General features: G+C 35.3%; 1 protein-coding gene across 14 annotated transcripts in view; it reads right to left on the reverse strand.

The window, feature by feature from the left end:
* The window catches only part of TENM1 (teneurin transmembrane protein 1), an 813,855-nt gene that overhangs the window by 333,138 nt on the left and 463,993 nt on the right, over positions 1-16,724 (reverse strand). For all 14 annotated transcript variants that reach the window (XM_028482674.2, XM_028482672.2, XM_028482671.2 and 11 more), the window contains one exon: positions 6,482-6,720. In XM_028482674.2, the coding sequence (XP_028338475.1) occupies positions 6,482-6,720 (239 nt within the window). The remainder of the gene's footprint in view (positions 1-6,481; positions 6,721-16,724) is intronic.

The following is a 16,724-nucleotide window of genomic DNA, read 5'->3' on the forward strand; positions in this document are numbered from 1 at the left end:
TCTGCTGGTGATCCTGGCCCTCCCCATTCTGGCTGTTCTATATGAAAATTCAGTCACATTTCTGAAGTTTAAAATGGGTTAACCTGCCATCTGTTTCAAAGCCATTGCTCTAATTTAGTTTATTCTTATTCACTTCAGAGTAAGTATAGCTTAACGACTTACGCAATGTGGGTCTAAAAATATTCATATAACATATCTATATATGTATTGTATATATATAATTTGGATGAGCAGAAACTAAGTTAAACAGGAGTGAAATTTCCTTTATGAAAAAGAATTCAAATTATTTACTTTGAAAGAGATTTCTTGAGAGAGAAATTTCCCCCTGAATTTGCAAGATTGATTCTTGCTGTTGTAAAACTTCTTAAGCATGTAAACCTCCAAAATTACTAACATGCTGTCCAGTCCTCTTTTACTACGCCTTCCAGTGGATCTTTATCTATTGGGCTGACCAAAAAGTTCATTCGGGTTTTTCCATACGATGGTACGCAAAACCCGAACAAACTTTTTGGCCAAACCCATATTTCTCAAAGCCTCATTTTAATTTCTCTACCCAGGCTTAGACAGTGGTGTATGGGAAGTACTTAGTAGGGTGAATACCTCTCCTTGAGACAAAACAATAATCTCTTGATGCAAGACTTATGTTTCCTATCCATTACTCACTCACCCAAGAAATTATCTCTCTTTATGTCTTAAATCTACAGCATGCTAGAGTTCCCCCCCCAAAAAATAGAAGTACAGTATTTGCCTTTCATTAAAGTGCCTTCATTTTCAGCAACAGGTGCTAACTATGGTTCTGAAATTAGTTGTATGTGGCACAGGTTCTTCCTGTCATTTTAGTATGTTTAATTCAGATTGAATCTATACTTTTATTTACGACAGGTAAAAGTGCCACTTAACATAGTGGGGATAAAACTTATGGGACATATTACACCAAAAAGGTGATGTCAGATGCAAATATAAACCTTTTTTAAAGAAGAGTTCTGATAAATGCATGGATGGCAGATTTATAATTAGACTGAAGTTATACCACCATTTTCCAGATCCCTGCCTAGAGAGATTGCTAGAAAGTTGGTAGATTCATGGGTAGGAGGCAAAGTCAGTGCTAACACAGAAACTGCCATCATTATCGTAAATGGGTCCACAAGAGTGAACTGAAAGTAGTAATAAGTATAAATGTGACACCAAGAGGACTGATAATAGTCTATAGGATAAAGTAAAATGCTTTTTAGCATTTTATGCTGAGTCATTTCTTGAATGTTATAAGCTATAAGGCATTTTAAAGAAAATGTGTTTCAACCTAGATATGGCCTCCAGATAGAAATACAAAACCATGTGAAGGGCCAAAACACCAAGGAAAAGGGAAATTAGTAAAATAAAGGCAAAGTTACAGATATTATAGACCAGGCAGAAGGAAACAACAAACCCATTAGAGGATTCTTGTGAAACAGACATTCCAGCTCTGAAAAAACTGTTCTAGATGACTTTGGGAGGAAGGGAAACAAAAGTAGTTTATGTTAGGATAAACTGTATGCTCATTATGCTTAACTCAGCTCAAATTAATAATCCTAATAATAATCCTGTTCCACTAATAATAAGCATTAATCTTTACTTAGATCTGCTAAGCAATGTCCTGGGTGTTTTACATGTTTCCCTTCATTTAATTAAAAAGAAAATCTATCAGGAAGGTATTATCAACATTCCCATTTTATAGATGAGGAAACTGAGGCACAGAGGCATTAATGAAGCTACTAGTAAGTGAAAGAGATGGTTTTTGTTAAGTGTATTTATCTATACTTAGCAAACTTTGTGGGAAGGGGCATTGTCTATCTAGATCTATGGGGAAAAAAAAAAACTCCATTTCAATTCTCTCCATTAAAAAAAAAACTAAGTTCTTGAATTTTCCAAAATCAAAATTTGCCTTACTCTATTTTGTTTCTTCCCTGTATTATAAAGTATTTGCATTTTTTTTTGTGATGGAGGCAAAATAAACACACTCCACTCCTCTCATTCTATCACTTTCAGCATGTTCTTACTCCACCGTCATAACAGCCCTAGAAAGTAGAGCAATTTGGACTAGTATAAAGGAGGCAGAAGAAAGTACTAAAATCATTGTTACTCAATTTTGATGCAGAGAGCAAGGTGCAGTAGGTCCTTTGCCCTCTTGAATAGTTTCATCCCTAAACTTTCAATCACAGAATTGGGCTCAATATTCTATCTCTCCTAATTCTGTATTAACAACCATTCTGGTCAACTTTCTACATGTGGGCTATACAGTATGCCACGGCAAGGAGATTCATGGACTTAAATTATTTCATCTGTAGAGTTTGGACACTACCTGCAACCCCTGAAGGTGGTATGAATCACTACTAATTTCATGGCAAAAGAAAAAGAACATTGATATCATTAACTGATGATATTGGGTTTGAGAGACAGAAATCCCTACTCCCCAACTCATTCAATGCAACAGTCCATTTGACCCCAGGCACAATGTATTCTTATGAGTTTCTATTGCCTCTTATACAAACTGCTGACTGTGGGGAAACTTGATCAAAACATCAAAGATTACCAGAGAAGCTGAGTTTGTGCCCTTCACAACCATTGATGAAGCACCTTAACCTCGCCTCCTCTTGATGCCTTGCAAATGGTCATCTGTCTTCCCGACTACTACTTCATATGGCTTATTTGTAAATTCAAGCAAATGTGCTTCTGACTGGCACTGATACATCACTGATGCCAAAATATCAGAGAGGATGAAGCGTAAGGACATATTTTTTGATTCAGATGGAAAATATTACAGATTTATGGGTAAGTGATGACAATAGCCATTCCATAATCTCTTCATATAATCAGTATCTTTCCATGCCTCCCTTCACTGAATTTTATGACCTCAAAACTTATTCAAAGAAATTATTTACTTGCTGACCCAAAAGGTATAGTGGGTAGGAGTGGGGATGGGGCTGGTTGCCTGAATAATCCAGCTCTGACTTTTCACTTGTTGGATTTCCACTGCTTTCCAATGACCACTTACAGAGCCATAATGCACAGAACATCTATTGATGTCCCATTGATATTGATGTGATTTCCCGTAGTGGATTGAGGGCAGCACAGCCTATAGCCATTCATATCTAAAGGTTATGCATAATGGATAATAGAGGAACATGAAATAGCAGAAAGGAATTTGCACGGGAAACAGAAGCGGTAAATAGTTTCAGTGAAAGATCTTACTTGGGTTATACAGAAACTGCAAAGGGGGATTGAAAAATAACCAGATGACTCTTACAGACTCAGCAAGAGTTGAGAGTGAAATGGTTTCATATTTTGAAATATAATACTTTTTTATTTCAACCACAGAAAGCCATTTAAAAATCATCTTGTATGTTACAGTTCTTATGTGACATCTTTCACTTGAATGCCTCTTTATGAATTCTTACTCTGCCCTCCTGAGGTGGTCAGTGATGGATGGGGTAAGTAGAGGAAGAGATTATCCAAAGTCACATAATGTCCAGTCCATGACAGAACTCAGAACAAAGTTCCAGTGTTTGCCATCAACATCTCCTCATTTTGAACCCACTCAACCTGCTGTGCTAGTATTTAGCCTGATACTTCTGCATTTTCAAAGTCACACGGAAAAGCATTTCAACGGATATCTCTCACCGATCCACAAATCTCAGTTGCAGTAACTACTGCAATGGATGACCTGGTAAATCTAATTTAATTTGTGATTTAATAAGAAAAGAAATGGTGGATTTACTTAGTAGACCAAGAAGTAAATGAACTGCAAGGTCTGCTGCAGTGCTAGAAGGGCAGCAAGGCCTAAGCTCAAAGCTCAGGATCCCTACTTCTTAGTGCTGTGACCTCCATGTGATCTCTTACCTTGGCTGTGCCTCAGTTTCCTCATTTATAAAATTGATTTAATACTGATAGCTACCTTAAGGACTGTTCTGAGAATGCAATGAGCTAATACAAGTAGAGTGCTTAGCATAATTCGTTTTTTTCAATAAACTTTTACCGACGGGGTTGCTATGCGCCAGGCACCGTTCTTGGTGCTGGGGTACAGCCATGAATAAAATGGCTAATTCTGAGAACCAGTGAATTTTAATAGTGAATAATGATTATATAGGTAGTAATGGTAACAACAACAATAATAATATTTAACATTTATAGTATACTCACTGTGTTTTAAGTCCTAGTCCAAGTTCTTTAGTTATATTAACTCATTTAATTCTTACGACAACCCTGTTACAGGTACTGTTTTAGGACAGTTTTACAGATGAGGAAATGGAGGCCTTAAAAGGGTAAATAATTTGCCCAAGGTAACATGCCTAAGAAGTGGCAGAGGTCTGAAAAATCCATGCTCATAACCGCTGTACTATACGGCCTTACTGTCATATCAGATTTATATGCCATTGTTTACCCTATTAAAAAAGGCAGTCCTTGAAATAACTGAAACATTCTGCTTTCAATTTTTTTTTTTTCTTCTGGCCGCACCACATGGCATGTGGAACTTCCCCGACCAGGGATCAAACCCGTGCCCCCTGCAGTGGAAGAGCAGAGTCTTAACCACTGGACCACCAGGGAAGCCCTCCACTTTTGCTTCTGAAATGAATAAACATAATCTAATTAAACAAGTCTCAGAATATATAATACAATTTTTTATATGAGTGGCCATATAATAAATTTAAATAGAAACATAGGTTTGAACACAGTATAAACCTATTAATAAGAAGCTTGCTATTACCTGGATTTGTTTATTCCAGAGGTAAGGTCTTGAATCTAAAATATTATCTCTCTGTATAGTAAAAGTTAATAGAAGCTAACCTATAAGATAAGAGTTGGTCTCATAATTGAACAATAACATTTTAAAGGGCCTCTAATGTATTTAAACTTTTCAAATTACTCCTTGATTTGAATGATACCATATTAAAACCCTGTTTATATGACAGTACTTTCTCATCTCCGACCTCCATGCCTTCAGCGCTATTCCTCATTAAACGTTATTACAAAACAAATAAACATACATGTTGGGTTATACTGAAATGTCTGAGATAAAGGACACATTTTTGATATTATAGGTTAATATTATCCACATTTAATAGAAGCATTGTTCAAACATATTCAGATTGTACGATGAAAATAGAAAAGAAATAATCATGAACATCAATAGAGGCTATGATCCTATACTGTTGACATTATCAGTGACTCCCAAAATCTATCTGTTTATTTAACTTACTACCCTTTGTTCTGTGACTCTTATAAAAACTGGTTATGGGAAATTTCTTATTGTTCACATTTTTTAATAAATCAGACTCAACAAAACTTACTTTTTTATAACTATAAGAAACTCTAAATCCCTTTTTAATCTATCTCTCAGAATCATAGTCAATGTATCTTTGTGGGGAGTTCCCCTTCAATTAAGAAATCAGGCTAGGGCTTCCCTGGTGGTGCAGTGGTTGAGAGTCCGCCTGCCGATGCAGGGAACACGGGTTCGTGCCCCGGTCCGGGAAGATCCCACATGCCGCGGGGTCTGGAGCCTGTGCTCCGCAACGGGAGAGGCCACAGCAGTGAGAGGCCCCACGTACCGCAAAAAAAAAAAAAAAAAAAAAAAAAAAAAAAAAAAAAAAGAAATCAGGCTAAACCTGAAAAGAAAATACAAGTGACATACTTAGAATTTTTTTCTACCATGATACGCTATTCTTCTAGGAACAGTGCTTCCACAAAATGCGTGTTTTTAAAGTTAATTTACATCTTAGACTGTAAAACCACTCAGACAAGGAAATTAATGTTCAGTCAAAATAAAATGCCAGCCAGAAAAATCAATACGATTTGCTATCAAGTAAGGGTGACTTTGATCAAGATGCCTCAAGAACAACATTTTTCTTAAAAGTGGAAAGTGTGCCTCGCTACTGTTTTCTCTTTTACCTTCACAAACACAGTAACCACACAATTTTGCAGCCATTTATCTAGTGAAAATAAGAAGACATTTTTTTAGTTCCAGTGTAAAACTCTGCATTCTTGGAAAGAGATTATGCCCTGGATTTTCCAATAGCTTCCAAGTAACTACTACTTTAACGAAATTGCTACCTGAAAATTCGGTAGCAGTATTATTGTTTAACTATAATTTAAGAAGCTATTGTAGATTGGTACTTATGACTTCTAATGAGAAAACCATAACAACCTTTTAATTGAAGGGGAAATGGTTAACTTCAGTAATTGCAATCAATAAGACTGTGCTAGTAGTATAAATATTTCTTCTCAAAGAGCAATCCTTACACTCCTCAGCAGTATTTAAGGTTAGGAAGTACCAAAAAATAAATAAATAATCTAATTAGAAATCTATTTGTTATTGATAATACTAAGCCTTAGTTCAAATTTGTAGGTCGCAGAGTAGAGAGAGAAAACCCCCTCGCCCCCAACTCCACCACAAGCAAAACAAGACTTTGATTAAGAAGAAAAGCGAAGCATGGAAAACAGGGCTTACCAATCACATAGGCTAGTAACAAGGCCAAAGTCACTGTGATCGCAGTGGCGCTCAAGGCCGTGCACTTCCAATTGCAGCACCTGTAGGGTTTGTTGAAGGTAAAGGCAGGTCTGGAAAAGGTGCTTCGAGGAAGTGGCCTGGGAGGAGGCGAGTACACAGTATTGGATGTCAGAGGGTAGTTCTGACTGGCTGCACTGAAGATGGCCGAGGAACCAGATCCATGTTTGAACAGGAAATGCCTGCGGAAAGGAGACAAAAGTTTGGGCTATCAGAACCAAAGCCACTTGCTATAGAAATACAAATTCCACTAATTTGAAACAATCATGCTATGACAAAGCACAGGGGAACTAGGAGGAACTCAACAAAATTTTCATATACCTAACACTTAACTCCAAAGAGCCATTGGTGGTCTCCTTCTTGTTTTCCTATTTTAGACTTTGAAGAGGAGGAAAGAGGTCTTCTGTTCCCTGACTTGTTGACTAATGAAATTCTCAAATTCTGAGCATTAACATTCCACATTTGATGGTATTCACTATACTGCTCCCTTTCATTAAATATAATACTCAAAAACAGAAAGAGAAGTATCATCAGACATTTTGATAATATGAATGGCCTAGAGACCAGTATTTTATTTAGAGACTAGCTTTCACAGACATATTTTCACCCAATATTTTATTATAAAAATTGCCAAACATACAGCCAAAGGAAAGAATTTTGTAATAAACACACATCTACTCAAGAGAATATCAAGTAAAGAGATTCAGTAAATCTGGAGTAGGTCCTAAGCATGTATATTTTAATAAAACGTCCTAGGTAAGTTTGATGTGCGTATCCAGTTGAGCAGCACTGGCCTTAAAAACGCTAGATTCAAATTTTGAAAGATTGTTATCAAATAAACAATTTGAAAAATAAAAAAACAAACCCCAAACCACAGATGTACTTGTCAACTAGATTCTATACTTAACGTATGACTATATTCACTCTATCACATATTTATCCACCTCTCCATTCCTATCTTAGTCCATCATTTTTTAAAACATTTCATTTTTTATTTCATTTTTCGAGCATTTCAAAGTAAGCTGCACACATTGGTACACTTAGCCTTCACATATTTCAACTTTCATATTATTATCTAGAGTTCAATAATTTTTTAATAGATTTTTAATGTAAAATTTATACATGATGAGTTTGAGTTTTTTAGATTCCACATATGAGTGATATCATATAGTATTTGTCTTTCTCTGTCTGATTTATCTCACAGCATAATATCCTCAAGGTCCATCCATGAACTTGTTAAAACGAAGAGCAGAGTGTTGGTTACTGGGAGCTGAGAGGTGGGGGATAGGGAGATGTTTAAGGTTACAAATTTGCAACTAGCAGATAAATAAGTCTTGGAGATCTAATGCACAGTATTATTATAGACAATAATAATGTAAAATAAATATCAAACTTGCTGAGGCAGTAGATCTTAACTATTCCCACCACAAGAAAGAAATGATAATTATGTGACAGAGGTGTTAGCTAACACTACAAATGGCAATTGTATTGCAATATATAAATGTACCAAATCAACATGTTGGACACCTTAAACTTATAAACTGTTATATGTAAATATAAAAAATTATACACAATGAAATGCACAAATTTTAGGTGTACATTTACTGAGACTTGACAAATGCAATCACCTGTGCAACCTAAACCCCTATCAAGATACAGAACATTCCCATCACCCCAGGAAGTGCCCTCCTGCCTTTCGAGGTAAATCCCTATTCCCTAAACCCCAGAGGCAACCACTATTTTGCATTTTTTCTACCCTACATTACTTTTGCCTGTCCTGGAACTTCATATTGCTGTCATGTTTGAATTACTAGAGGATGGTTATTGACAGCTCATGACTATTGTAATATGGGTATTTCATAAACAGTAGTGATGTATTCACATGTAAGGAGTTGGCATAAAAATATGTTTTTGTGCAATACTTTACCCTTATCGGGTACTAAGTGCCACGCATTGTGTTAAACACTCATTATCTCAGTTAATATTCATTCATATGAAATAGGCTACATTATTATCTGCATGGTGTATTTAAGGAAATGGAGGCCGAAAGAGGTTAAGTAACTTGCTTAAATCCACCTAGGAAGTGAATAACAAAGCCAGAATGGGATCTCAAGCCATTCCAGCTCCAAAGTCCTCAATCTACTCTACTGTGCTGCCTGGGGCAGTAAAATACACTGCTAAACAAAAAACATTCTGGTGCCACATTTTCATCTAACACATCACAAGACCCTTTCACTGAGCAAAGAGCCAACATCACCTCGTACATGTCACATACGCCCAAATGCACAAATCATTAAGAATATTTTAAGACTGATTTTAGCTTCCATTTTTAAAGAACAAAAGCATATATGTTTAAAGGAAAAAACAACTGTCAGCACGCCAGTTAATGAAAATATCCACATTAGAGAGTTTTGCTTTAGTATATGAGGATAAAAGTTATTTAAAGGGCAGGATTGCTGAGGGGAGTGGAGATTCACAAGCCTTCCTGGAAGATAATTTGGCATTATGTAACAAAAGACTTAAAATATGCATATTCCTTGTCCAAAAATTATGCCTATAGGAATTTATCCTTAGGAAATGATGTGTATGACAATGTATATAAAAAGTCATTCAATGAAGTGTTATTTATAACAGCAAAAGATAAACACCCAAATGCTCATTAATAGATAGTTGGGTAAGTATATTATTTTACAAACACGCAGTAGAATACTATACAACCATTATAAATTGCACTGTAAAAGAATATCTATTCACTAGGAAAAGTGTTTACAGATATCACCAGGTAAAAGCAAGTAGGTTTCAAAACAATATGGGCAATAGAATACAATTTTTAAAATAAAAAAATATATAGGCTCCTGGAAAGATAATAATTTGTGTTACCTTTGGATAGTAGGGGTATTTTTTGAAGTTTTCTGCCTTGAGCTTATATTGTTCTTGCAGCTAGTATCAAAAAGATTGGGATTGGGATCAGTGGGAAAAATGCAGTGACTAATACCAACCACATGAATAGTGGGTTCTATTTATGTGAACATAATTTATTGAGCACCTAGAAAAGCCAGGCACCAAAGTAGGTACATTATATGCAATATTTTGATCCTAATACATCTGTGGGGTTGATATTATTATTATAATCTTACAGATGATGAAACAGAGATCAAAAGAGGTTTAGTAGGAGCAAAGTGGTAATGATAATAGTTATCATAATAATGATAATAAGAGGTAACATTGATTAAGTACTTCCTTGTGCCAGACATTATTCTAATTAATTCAGAAAGCATTATATAATTTAATCTTCACAACAATCCCATTACAGTATGTACATTTACAGATGAGAAAACCAGTGCACAGAGAGGTTAAGTAATTTGTCCACGGTCACACAGCTAGTAACTGGTAAAGCCGACTTTCAAGTCCAAGCAGTCTGGCTCCAGAGCCATTGATCTCAACCACAACATTACAGTACGGTATATCAGGGTTCTGCAGTTGGTGGACACATGAAGCTTTGAATCCAGGCCTTATAGGGCACAGAAGAAGCATGCTTTGTGTTGATTTTGGCATGTGGATGATATTGGATTGAGCCACACTTTTACCCTGTTGCCTTTGGGACCTGAGAGAAAAACGTGAGAATGATGGCTACAGAATCACAGAGTTAGAAGGGATCTCAGAAATCAGCTAGCAGCCCAACACCCTCATTTTGCAGTTAGGGAAAATGGAGGCCCAGAGAATAAAAGTGGATTATTTAAAAGAAACATCAGTAGTTAATGATATCAATGTAGTTAGAATCGAGGACTTGCAAAATAGTGTATTTCCACTACACTGTGCTACCTGCCAACCAGTCTTCACCAGATTACCACCAGGTTCTATCTAATCTTCTGGGTTAACTGACCAGGGCTAACCAAATATAATCTATTCAAACAGTACTTCATAATACATATCTATTTTTCTCTATGTCACATGTTCTCACAGTAAGTTTTAAAGACCATCTTAACTTTTTTGAATGAATGGGGAACCATTAGAAAGAAGCTAGTCTTCAGTCGTTAAAGACTGTAAAGGAGTTATTGCTGCTTCTAAATGCACTGAACGTATCCCCAGAATGGACAAACAGTATGTAGTAGAAATAAGAATAAACATATTTTATTGAAAAAGTGACTCACAGCATTATGTTTCTTCCATTTGATTGTACTTCCTCTTTAGTCCCTGAAATAATCACCTCCATGTCATAAGGAGGTAGATTTCTTCTTTAATGTCTGGTTATCTCTCCCAGCCTATGTTTTCCCCTTTGGCCATCTAATTTACTAGTTGAGGAAGAAGTGTAGCACTTTACAAACAGCAGAGTGGAGAAGCCTCCCCATTTCCCCACCACAACTTTGTGGTTACACTGGAGGCGATAATATGTCACTTGCATATAGCTGATCCTATACAGCAACACTCTGATATGTTCCTATGGGATAGAAGAGAAATCTAGCAGTATGGGGCTTTTTTATTCAATGTTTGGAGATAAAAATCTTCGATCCTTTGCATATTTATGAAGGAGAACAATTGGATTTTTGAGACAGTGTAAGTGGCCCCATATGCTGGATATTGATTTGGTTTGGTATATCATTAAGAGGTAGAAGAAAGACAAAGAAAGACAGAGAATTGTTGGCTATTATGATGGCAATTACAAGCAATAATCAATATCCCTGAGCACTGTAATTTCATCCTGATATATGCCAAAGGATTTCCAAGTGCAGTTTCATAAGTAAAATATTACAACATAATGAATAAATTCAACAGTTGCAGCAGAGCAACATTTAAACTAATTCATGTTTGAGTGGAATCCAAATCACAGTCCTCAGTGAGGGTGGATAATAAAATGAGTTCATATACTAAGGTTCCTGTTTTCTTATTAACAAGCTGAGATTAAGATTCTCTGCTGAAAGTGATCTATACTTTGATGTGCATCATGAACAACAGCAATGCAAATGCTATGTATTGTCAAAGGCTTTGCAGTCCATTGTTGGAAAGCGAAACTACTGCCTAAATGTGTTTTCATAGTCCCTGAAAAAAGTAGGAGCATAAAGACAAATGCACACTGCTAGACTTCAGCTATGTGCTCATAAAATCAGATCATCTGTCTAAGCACATTGCTTTTCCCAGGGGACCTGAGGATATACTAAAATGTTGCTATCAATTTCATACAATTGGGTTTTTTTCCACAGAGGAAATGATAAAAATGCAGTTCAAGAGTTTATGTGTAAGTAGTACTCTCCTTTGCATCTGTTTTAATATTCAATTTCAAATTTAAAAAGGAAAAGCAAGATATTGCCAAAAGGAAATGGGCATATAAGGAAATTGAAAAAAAAAAAAAATCTTTAAGACTGACGAGACCCAGTGCTGGTAAATGGGAATTTAATAAATGTTCCTGTAAGGATTTTAAAATCATCTATAAAAAAGGGGAAAATGTACTTTCTCTTTTTAAACCCTACATACAACATAATTCTGAGGGTATCTGTTAGCACTAAATGATGTGATTTAACGCGGCACTTGAAATTCTATAGGAAATAGACAGAAATCTACAGCTTTCTAACAACAGATGCATAAATAACCAATGAATTTTTTCTTTTACCTCTTGTAAACATACTTATGAGCCTCTAAACCTGCATTCCCTTAGCTACAAACATTAGACTAATTTTTATACCCAGAGGAAGGAATTCAACTTATTTCCAGTTAGAAGCTGAGGTTGATTTAAAAAAAATAATAAAGAAGAAGACAGCAATAAAAAGGCCTTGAGTCAAGGTGTTAGGGCCAAATCACATTCAGATAGGATAGCGGAATTCAGGCATTTATTCTTTTTAAAAAATTATTAAATGCATTTTTATTGTGATAAAAAACACAGAACACAAAATTTACCATCCTATACTGTTTTTAAGTGTATAGTTCAGTAGTATTAAGTATATTCACATTATTGAGAAAGAGATCTCCAGAACTTCTTCATCTTGCAAATGTGAAACTCTACACTCATTAAACAACTCCTCTTTCCCCCTCTCCCCAGCCTCTGGTAACCACCATTCTCATTTCTGTTTCTACGAATTTGACTATTTTAGATACGTCACCTAAGTAGAATCACACAATATCTGTCTTTTTGTGACTTGTTTATTTTACTTAATTTAACGTCCTCAAGTTTTATCCGTGTGACTGGATTTCTTTCCTTTTCAAGGCTGATTAATTGTACGTATATACCATATTTTGTTTAGCCATTCATCTGTTGATGAACATTTGGGTTGCTTCCGCCTCTTGGCTACTGTGAATAATGCTGCTATGAACATGGGTATGCAAATATCTCTTTGAGATCCTGCTTTCAATTCTTTTAAGTATATACCCAGAAGTGGGATTGCTGGATCATATGTCAGCTCTATTTTTATTTTTTTGAGGAACCTCCATACTGTTTTCCATAGTAGTTGTATCATTTTACATTCCCACCAACAGCGCAAAGGGTTCCATTTCTCCACATCCTTGCTAACACTTGTTATTTCTTGTCTTTTTGATGATAGCCATCCTAACGGGTATGAGGTGATACCTCATTGTGGTTTTGATTTGCATTTCTCTGATGATTAGTGATGCTGAGCATCTTTTCATATGCTTGTTGGCTGTTTTTCATATCCTCTTTGAAGGAATGTCTATTCATAGGTATTCATTCTTATGCCTCCAAAAACATGAGAAAATAAAAGAAAATGTCATGCTGAGTCAGCCCCATTTTCTTCTCTGACAAGACTATCTAGTGAATATCTAGTGTTCTTTTGTGGCAAAGCGTGGTTACTGGCAAGATATCAACCTCAACATCTCTAGTTTTTGCATAATAGCCTATTCTTGATATTCCTTTTTAGGATAAATGCTCCTAAAAAGAGTATTTATCCAAACTCTGTCTGAGCCTAAATGGTATTATCAGCTTGGACAACCTCTTGGGGGTAACAAATTTTTTTTTTTTTGATTAACAGCTATATAAAGGTGGATTTCATTTTATTTGCCCTAGGTTTCTTTCTTCCAAATTTTAAGTCACCCTGTCCATATGTCCCATTCAAACCTTATATGCCAAGTGTTCATAAAAAAGTTTATAGTCTCTCCATGTTGTTCATAATTTCTAAGAGATTTTCAAAAAAATATACTTGCAGGATATATATCTAAACCTTAAGTTTTCTAGGCTTAAGCCTTAGTTCTATAATCTATTCTTAAATGGTAATACTCTATGGTCTAGATTGGTATTCATGTGATTTTCCAAGTGAGGTAGTTAGCAGCTAATGGGAGAGCTCTTTTAAAAATCTTTTTTGTGGCTATTATTCCCTCTTGTCTTTTAATCAGAAGTAATATCTACCCTACCTCCTCAACTGCCTCTGGATTGTATATTCCGTTAGGGCAGGGACCAAGTCAACTTCTAGGTTCCTTGTCTCATACTTCAAAGGTACTCAAAGAATATATATTGATTTGCATGATGTTTTTGCTTTTTCTAAAAGGATCTTGATTCTCTGTACAGAATGAATGAGGCTTGGGGACTCTAAAATAACTGTTGCACTCGTGAGCAAATATCTCCTGGTTTCCTGAATATAAAAGGACAATTACAAGCTTTCATTTTATTTTCACATAATCTAAAATAAACAAATAAGTCAAAAAAATAGTTGAGTCACATTTCATCAATATTTGAGACATCTGAGTAAGGAAAGAATTATTGTTAATAAAAATACTAATAATTAGAAATAATCGCTGTGAATGATAATGGCAATAGCAATGACCACTTACTGAACATCTATGTGCCAGGCACTCTGCTAAAACAATTTGTGGGGTTTTTTTTCTCACTGAATCCTCAAAGTAACCCTATAAGGTAGATGATATTATCCACATGTCATAGTTTAGGAGGCTGAGGTTGAGCTACTAAGTTTAAGTAAATTTCCCAAGATCACGCAATCAGTAAATGATAGAATCTACTTCAGTTTTTTTGATTACTAGGATGCAATCTACATGAGAGTAGAAATTTCTGTTTGTCTTATTTATTGCTGTATCCCCAGCATCTAGAATTGTGCCTCACAAAGAGTAGGTGCTCAATGAATATTTTTACTTCTATGCATGAACAATGAAACCCATTTACTTAACCACTGTGCACATACTAACTCACGATATCCCTGATGTCACTCTTACTGCTAATCATTAAGGTAATAAAATCTTCTTAAATCACATGATCATCTGGCATTTCTCTGTTCAGAATGAACATATATGAGAGTATTATTCCACTGAATACGTTTTTATGGAAATATTTATTTCAACTCTTTTAATTACAGAATTGACAAATGATATTAGGAGGATACATACTTATGAAAGTGAACTAATTGTCATGTCTCCTTGTTTAGAATATATCAGAACATTTTTCATTCAACAGTGTATCAGACTTTCCTATATAAATTAAACATTTCTGTAACAGGACATTTAGAGATACATTGGAGCTAGTAGGGTTGGAATATATATATATATATATATATATATATGGCATATATATAAATGCTAGAGAAAGAAAATACTACGTATTCTATAATGTTTGACCAAGATGCTTTAGTAGACTCCAAAATAAATGAAAAATAAACAATTATCCTCCACTTCATAATAATGTCCGTTCAAGTCATCCTCTCATTCTCTTTCTCTAAGTTAAACCCATACTCTGTAGATGTAATTTTTAATTTAAAAATTGATATTAAAAAACCCTACACCACTTGAAGGGTAAATATCAAATTAGTATTTTCTATTAGTGTAAACGTTCCTGTATTAAAAGGATAAGGCCAACATACAAAAATTATTTACTTAGATTAGTAATCTTACCATTTTTTCATTCTCTTTGTATTTAAAGGTAATTTAGGTCCCGAGATATGGTGTGGAAGCTGTAATCATTTCAAACTAGAAACAATTTGGAAAGCTACTGATGGGTGAGACTTTCAATCCTCTTATGATTTTATACATCTTCTCCACGAAGGCATAACAAAATGCCACCCCACAGTTTTCAAGAGTTCATTTCCCACCAGGGAACCATTTTAAATGGGAACAAACATGGAACCTAGGCAAAATTTATTAGCACACGTTTAAAATTAAACCAGACCCCAAATTTTCTAAGATTTAAGAGAATTTCATTCATTTTGTAAAGAAATTCAATTATGTTTCCGTTTGCAAAAGCTGAAAGTCCATTCCCAGTTTCACTCACCAGAGCAACCTGCTGATTTTGTAGAATTGGTCTTCACTGGTTACTTGGCTTATTTATTTATTTCTCTTTTTAGAGGAGTGGATAGCAGGCAGAGTATTATATACCTTAATTACCTTTTTATTCACCCTCATTTTCCTCAGATATGTATTATCCTCGTTTATTTTATGAGCCAGTTGACATGGTATACTTTTCTGTATCATTTCTTTTTATTGAATTGTAATCTATATTAGCAAAGACATTTTATTTTAAAGAGAGTGTTTCAAACTAAATGCAAAGGAGTATAATAAGGACAGAACCTGAGAGTTTACCACTAAGCTCTTCAGGTTAAAAATCTAGATTATCATTCTAATGCAACTTTTAAAGGATGTTGATCAACACTTGCTTTCATTAGCTTTCACTTCTCTGAAAGTCTTACTCATACATGTATAATAAAGGCAAGAATGTTTTTTATAATGCTATAAAATAACATAAGAAATGCCACTCAAATCAGTCCTCTAACCTATTCAGCATAACGTTTCTCTAAGGGACAAACTGGCAAAGGGCACGGCTGTCCACTGAAATATCAGCCTCAAAACTCAAAGATGTGGCCTGAGGCAGAAACTGTCCACTCCTGACCAACGTCCATGTTCTCCTTTTCTCTTGGGCACACACATAGACTACATTTCCCAGTCACCATTTCCATTAGGTATGGTCATGTGACTAAGTTCTGGGTAATGAAATGTGAAGGGTGAGAAAAAGTGGTATTTGACACTTCCAGTCTTCAGCCCTAAAAAATTCCAACCCACGATTCTCAGTCTCCTTCTGCATAAGAGAGCAGATTCAAATATGGAAGGAGTCTAGTCCATTCATTCCATGGAATGTTATGAAGTCATAAAAAATATTAAGAATTTTTAACCATAAAAGCATATTAGATATGCTGACCTTTGTCTCTCTGCAAAGAGCCCTGGACAGAGCATCCCTATCCATGACCTT

The sequence above is a fragment of the Physeter macrocephalus genome, chromosome 21 (genome assembly GCF_002837175.3).
Source record: "Physeter macrocephalus isolate SW-GA chromosome 21, ASM283717v5, whole genome shotgun sequence".
NCBI lineage: Eukaryota > Metazoa > Chordata > Mammalia > Artiodactyla > Physeteridae > Physeter > Physeter macrocephalus.